Genomic DNA, 7,307 nt, shown 5'->3' on the forward strand with positions numbered 1-7,307 from the left:
GCACTTAAGAGAACAACCTCTCTACTATTACTAAATGTGGGTAGGAGTGAATTCTGTTTTGTACCCTATGTCCCCAGCTATCTACCTGATCTTACTCCTGAAATGGGAGACTTATTAAGCCAGCACTGTTGAATCAACCCTCGTCTATGCAAATCTAAGGATAATCCCGAATAAATAGGAGTGCATAGTTAGCTCAAGATTAAGGTCAAGTTACTTAGGGCATCGCTTTGAAATAGTCAGTCTTAAACAGTAAACAACGTTATAAAGTAAGAGGACTTAACTCTTGGTCCGATCTTATGCAAACTCATTGCATAGGACACCCCTGCTCCTTATGTCAATACATGAATGAATCAGGATCACTTCGTTTGTAACACTTTACAACAAATTGTAACAACTACAGAGTGGGTCGTATCTGATATTGTTACTAGAATAAGGTATCTAGCCTTATTCGTATACTATAGACCATTTTGGCTATTTACTGAACTTGAACCACTCTTATGTCTTCACATAAAGTTCATGTATTCATATAATAGTCATAGATCTTTAGTTTATTGGATTTAGTCTTTACAAGTGCAATTCACATATTCAACAACAATTTTATTGAATAAACGTCAATAATATCTTTATTGATAATAGAATATGTTTAACATTACAACTACAAGTTTTAGGACATACAACCCAACAGCGACTGACTTTCCTACAAGACAGTCTTTCCTTTAGCATTGGCTTTGATAACAGGAATTTGACTTGTCTCTGCAATTTCTCGAGCCTACATCTGTTCTTTAAGGCAGCAATTTCATGATCTCGCTCCTCTATAACTTTCATTCAGAAATTTATCTTCCTCTCCATCTCTGTCATGGCCGACTCAGCCGTTACATCAGCCATCATGATAGACACTATATCAAAGTGTGATTCTTTCTCTGATCGATCAGAAGCAGGAGTAGAATTGTCAAGTAAGGGATTTTCTCTAATGGCGATCCCACCTTTAGGAAATTCCATCAAATGTTCCCAAATTTTCTCTGTGATAGAGCATTGTTCTTGCTCATGCATAATCTTCTTTGAGTGACTACGGGTGACAGGTCTCATGTAGAAGTCATTTGCAGCGGTAGCTTTGGATGAAACTTTATTTGGTGTCATTTGTTGATTTGTTGACTTGGATGATGAGAGAGAGATGAGAAGTAGAGTCGTCCCACTATACGTGTCAATTTGTTTGCATGAGGTTTCTGGAGAAACTTGTTTCGTGGAATTTAAACTTTTGTATTTGTATTAATTTCAGTGTAGCAAGTACAATAACAAAATAATTATTTGATGTATTCAAAATAAACTTTAATATTTTAATCTTCTTGGATGATCGGCCTTTGGGCTTGTTGACCTTCTTAAATGATTGACTTTTGGGCTTGTTGATTTTCTTGGATGATTAGCCTTTGGGCTTGTTGATTTTCTTGGATGATCGGCCTTTGGGCTTGATGATCGTCTTGGATGATCGNTTGGGCTTGTTGATTTTCTTGGATGATTAGCCTTTGGGCTTGTTGATTTTCTTGGATGATCGGCCTTTGGGCTTGATGATCGTCTTGGATGATCGACCTTTGAGCTTGTTGACCTTCTTAGATGATTGACTTTTGGGCTTGTTGATTTTTTTGGATGATCAACCTTTGGGCTTGATGATCTTGGATGATGCTTAATGATCTTCTCACCTTTTGGCTTGTTGATCTTCTTAGTTGATCAATCTTTTGGCTTGTTGATCTTCTTGGATGATCAGCCTTTGGGCTTGATGATCTTCTTAGAGGATTAGTGTTCGCACGAGCTTTCGAAGAAATTTGTTTTGTTTCGTGGAGTTGAACTTGTGTTGACGTTGATGCGAGTACTTGATATATGCTTGAGACTGTGTCTTCAAGGAGTGTGCAGGAGTCTAGGAGTCTTTTGATTGTTGAGAGAATTCTCTTTGGGCTCTCTAGATTGTAGAATTGCTGACCTCCACAAATGAGAAAAGCTCCTCTATTTATAGAGTTCTCTAGTGGACCTCATGGGCTTCGGCTTAGTTGGTCCATGTGTCTGGCCTTTGGGTCCATTTAGTTGGATTTGATTGGGTCAAACAATGGGCTTAGTTGAACTTTAACCCAAATAATAATATCAAATTAGATCAAATTAATCTTATTTGATTCAACAGTCATGATAAAACCAAGTAGCATCATCAAAATTTGTCTTCAGCTTCAATTTGGGACACATAAGGACTTCTAATTTGTCCGAAATTCAATTATTTAGAATTTTGTCATTAATTTAATAAATGACATGGTAATTTGTGATTGATTCATATTTTCTCATTCTAATACTTACTGCATTAGATTGATTAATTTTTTTATGAATCACATTTTGGGCATTACAGTGCCAAATTCGTTCGACATAAAACTGTCTATGCAATTATAATATTCCATCAAGTTACTACCCATATAACTAAACTTGAAATACCTTTTAAAAAAACCGGAGGAAAAAGAACAAACCTCAAGATGCAAATGATTTAAATATGCTTCAAATCGAAAATTTTTCCAATCCTCCAGATGAAGGGTTCGATAGATTTTGGCTCACGCACCAATTACATAAGCTTGCTTTAAACACTCTAATTTCTTCAAAATAACATTAAAAGTACGATCCAACTTGACCCAACCAATTGAGGTCAGGAGCACATTGCCGGTAGAAATGAGCCGACCAGTGCTCACCATAGACCAATTCACCCAACCCATAGACCATATATTAGGGATCAAAGTCACGGTATTCCAAACACAAAATTAGAGCTCCTGATGGGTCTGCCTACTAATTAGACTCTTTTTTATTATGAATCAAGTAGCTTATGTATGAGGTCATTCTAAATGCATGTATTGTATCTAGAGGTTTATTCTCATGGGATGGTCTCCGAATAGCACATTAGCTAGAAGGAAAGAAGGGCCAAGTAAATATGAAGGATATAGTTAATAGTCAAGAAAAAAGGTCATATGTTGCCAACTTGACAAAACGAGCATAACTTAATGGACATGCAGATGTGTGTGACCAGAAGATTTGTAGTTCGAATCCCTTAACTCATGTTATTGTACTAAAAAAATGATAAAGCAGAGGAGGGAGGTTGTATGTTATTCAATCGTAACAAAGAATATTTAGTAACTACCAAGGATGAATTACATTTGGAATTCCACTCTTATCTTTTTTTCCACAAATGAATGTGTGGGAAAGAGAAATTGTCTCAAAACTCTCGAGAATCCATCTCACTATTGCACAAGCACATCACATTAAAAAACAAAAATGAGAGCAAAGAAGGCTATGACTACTGAAGATGTTCTATATTCTGAAAGACAACACAAACAGATGGTAACTTACTAATGTTTGAGCTTCACCCTTGTCTAAATCCTTTTGATATTTCAAGGCTTCAAAAGTAGCGCCAACCCAAACTTGGGATAATTTGCCAAAGCATTGGTGTCAAAGGCACCAGATATAGTTAGGAAAGACTTTGGTGTCAGCTGATGCTGCAAAAGAGCCCCGAGATTGCCATGGTTGTTAAGTTTTGCTTTCACTACTGTTTGAGAGTCAACCACATATGAACATCCTACTGTCAATGTATTCTCATTGGTAGAGAACTTTCTGCTGATTTCTCCCACAACAGCTCCCCCATTCAACTGTTCGAAAAGGTGCAAGTATGCCACTCTTAGTGAATCTCCTTTATCGGCCCTGTAATAGCGAGAAATAAACAAACGAAGTGGCCTACCTTAACTCCATGATATTTCATATGCCAAGCCTTGATAATCCAAAATGATGAACATGCGAAGGGTTTCAAACTTTAAAATATATACGATGACTACTCAGATATCATCCTAGGTTATTACTACCCATCCGTTTTCATCTTAGTCATATGATAATATAATAAAATAAAATGTCTGCATCTACATCAACCAATTGAGGCAAAATATCATAGAACATCCCTTGGATCAAGCACTTACAATATTGCTGATGCATTGGAATCTGCCTTTGTCACACTCACCCCAGCATTATATTTTGCAAAATAACCAGAATTTGTTAAATAACTAGCTTCCGCTCCAAAAGCAATGTGGGGTGTCCCAATGGTTGCTGAAATATCAACTGAAGGAGACTTGTTCAAAGCAAAGGCTGTAGCAAATGTAGCATGCTCATGGAAATATTGAATCTCCAACTGTAGCAAATGATGCAGATATTAAATCTCAAAGATTGCAAAACTTGCAATTTACAGGGAAAATCATAAATAAAGATCCATCTGAAGTCAACTTTGAAAACATTACCTTGCCAGAGTTGTAATCTGGGAGTCTCAATGAAGCAATGACATTTGTGGATGGCAGAATATCTGTAACTGCGAGGACTGAGGAGACCTGCATGAATGATGCAATTTTAGAAACTTTAAAAAATGTGTATAAATCATATCAGAAAATAAAGAGAGATAACCTACAGTTGATTCTGTGTCAAACTTGAAATCAAGAACAGCATTCTTTTGCCTGTATTGTGCTGCCATATCCCCTGTGTAAAGACCTCCCCTCTTGACCACAGTTGAGTTAAGACCCTAAAACAAAGAGAAATTCTTAACATTTCAAGTCAAAATAAGAATGTATGGGAGGTAAGAAAGTAGAACAAGAAGTACTGTGGTAGGACAAGGAGTTAACAGAGTATAGCTACAAGTTGAGGGAAAATTAAAGATACTTGAACCGCGTAGAAGCACTCTACACTCCCAAGAAACACTAGTGGGATACCACACTTGCCCCCAGATAGGCAGTCCCAACTCCCAACTAAAACTTTTAACCAAGAAAGACACCCAAATGAATAGGCATGTTTTACATAGATTCTCGTCAACATAAGTATAAAACAAGTTGTTCATACTGTCAACAAGCTTAGTAGAACCGCCTTCCTGATTGAATATAGAATTTCAAGGAAGATGCAGTCTAAAAAGTAAAGAAAATGCTGGAACAAAAAGGATTCTAAGTTTTCAAGTCGTGTTAAGATTCTAAATATTTGAAGCATAGAGTTACACCCTCAAAACTTAGGGTGTGTTTGGAATGCACTTTCAAGTGTTAATTTAAAAAACAAGTCATTTTGGAAAAAATGTGTGTTTGGCAACTACTCAAAATAACTTTTGAAGTATATTTTCAACAATTTTCGTCCGTAGTATTTAAATAAAAATGAGTTTATGGAAAAACAATTTTTTCTCAAGTCAATCCAAATGGGCGCTTAATGTGATCCAAGGAAAACCGGGGTGTATTGAGATTTAACCATGCTTTATATATTGTAACCAGTTTTACAGAGGCAACCCCTATTCCTAAGGTGAATGATAAATATGAGATAAGACATTTAAATTTATAACTACTATATATTTTTGGCCATAACCCTCCAGTAAACGCACCATCTTTTGATCACAGTTATCACTGAATTGAGATAAAGAACTGAGTCCCCTATTCGTAATCAAACATAGCATTTCAAGAAACAATACTGAAACAGAAAGGAACCTGAGTTTTCAAGTCATATATTAAGATCCTCAACGTTTCAAGCATAGACTTACGCCCTGAAAACTTAATGTGATTCAAGGAAAACCAGGGCTGAGATTTGACCATGCTTTATATTTTTGTATCCAGTTTTACCAAGATAACCCCTATTCCTAAGGAAATAGATAAACATAAGTTAAAACATTTAAAATTTTAAATTTATAACTACATAAACATTTGTAGCCATAACCCTCAAGAAATGCACCATCTACCGATCACAGTTACCACTAGATTACGATGAAGAACTCGAGTAGTCTTCGAGAAGATGAAACAGGACAGCAAAAGCACCCAAAAAGACCGAAAAGAACAAGAAGAAGAAACATGTTTATATACAAAGCATCAGTATATGAACTACAGAGGCTATCGCACAGGGGGGGGATGTAAACGACACCGAATCAAAAGCAAGGGAGATCAATGACAGAAAATAAAAGAAAATGAAGTGAAGGCGTTGAATACCACTCCAATGTCGGAAAAGGAAGCGACGGTAAACTTCTGGTCATTGCTATAGTCCTTCAAAAGCAAGTCTGCAAATCATCGAAGAGTATCTAAAAGGCTGGCGATAAAGATAATTCCAATACCCAATGAGATGGAGTTATAGCAAAGAAGGGGGAATGAAGCGTAAGCTTTTTACCTCTAGCTTGCTTGCCAATGTCGGAGAAGAGTCCGGGACCTTTACCGGTCATCTTGCAGGTCTTAGGGTTTAAAGAATTGAAGGGAGATTTCAGAGTCGCTTGTGGGTGACTAGAAATGAGGGATTTTACACAGGGGGTGGGAATTTCAAAAACCCTCGCATGCGATTTTTCATATCCCGCGGGGTTTTTGTTGTTGAGCGAGAAAAAGAAAAATTACTTTCGTTGAATGTCGAACTCAAGACCTCCCATTTCCTACACTGAGGCTCTAACCAACTGAGATACGAGAGCACATTTGTTTATTTAAATAAATATATTTCTAGTTTAAAAACCCTTCCTTTTAGTAAATTCGTCTGTTTTCTTAGTTTTTAGTGAATAATATTATATATTTCATATTTCCTTTTCGATCATTGTGATTTTATTAAGGTTCTGTGCGTGGGTATTATTCTTTTGTACGTCTATGATATGATCTTATAAAATACTTTAACGTTAAATATATTATACATAGATAATATGGTCGTTCGATAATCATTTATCGTATATTTTGATAGAATTTATGTCCTAAAGTCTTATGATTTATTAATTTACTAATTATGTAAAATTAAATTCCATTAATCGGAAAAAATTAATATTATTACATAAAGGTCTATAGTTCGTGACTATGGATACGATCCACTTTGTAATAGTTATAAATGGTTTGATCCAGACCGTTCATGTGAGACATATGAGTGGGGTATCCTATACAAAGAGTTTGTATAAGACCGGATCGTAAAATATTTAATTGCTCTTTGTAAATCCGTTAATTGATGAGATCAATATTTAATAGGATAATCATGTGCGACTCAATCTTAATACTGAATGATCTATGAACTCCTATCTGTGAGATCATTCCTTTGATTTTCATTCGTGAGAGTGACTCGAGTTGCTGACTCAATAGGCCTACCATTTTTTGGACTTGACTAAATGGGAGTTAGGAACATAATTTCACAATATGAAATTTATCACTTACCGTATATAGTAAGTAGATGAGTAGTTCACTTAAGTGTTGCTATCGGGTCTTAAACAAGGGTCCTATTCTCTCAGTGACCTGAGAGGGACTTAGTTTACGGTTGGACCATAAACAAATTATTCA

The 7,307-nt window shown here is 36.0% G+C and overlaps 1 protein-coding gene across 1 annotated transcript; it reads right to left on the reverse strand.

Moving 5' to 3' along the window:
- Positions 1-3,094: 3,094 nt before the first annotated feature.
- LOC120085284 (mitochondrial outer membrane protein porin 2-like) lies at positions 3,095-6,439 on the reverse strand. Its single transcript, XM_039041196.1, has 6 exons — positions 6,178-6,439; positions 6,003-6,070; positions 4,463-4,573; positions 4,299-4,385; positions 3,984-4,192; positions 3,095-3,714 (listed from the first exon to the last, which is right to left on the reverse strand). Exons 1-6 carry the CDS (start codon positions 6,227-6,229, stop codon positions 3,408-3,410), a joined length of 834 nt encoding a protein of 277 aa, XP_038897124.1. The 5' UTR covers positions 6,230-6,439; the 3' UTR covers positions 3,095-3,407.
- Between the last annotated feature and the right edge of the window lie 868 nt (positions 6,440-7,307).

The sequence above is a fragment of the Benincasa hispida genome, chromosome 9 (assembly GCF_009727055.1).
Source record: "Benincasa hispida cultivar B227 chromosome 9, ASM972705v1, whole genome shotgun sequence".
NCBI classification, from domain to species: domain Eukaryota; kingdom Viridiplantae; phylum Streptophyta; class Magnoliopsida; order Cucurbitales; family Cucurbitaceae; genus Benincasa; species Benincasa hispida.

Excerpts from the sequence above, each read along its gene's own strand:
- LOC120085284 (XM_039041196.1), bottom strand. The coding sequence starts at position 6,229 with ATGACCGGTAAAGGTCCCGGACTCTTCTCCGACATTGGCAAGCAAGCT. Across the intron at positions 4,386-4,462 it reads AGTTTGACACAGAATCAACT|GTCTCCTCAGTCCTCGCAGT; the intron begins GTAGGTTATCTC and ends TCATTCATGCAG. Across the intron at positions 3,715-3,983 it reads TCCAATGCATCAGCAATATT|GGCCGATAAAGGAGATTCAC; the intron begins GTAAGTGCTTGA and ends TCGCTATTACAG.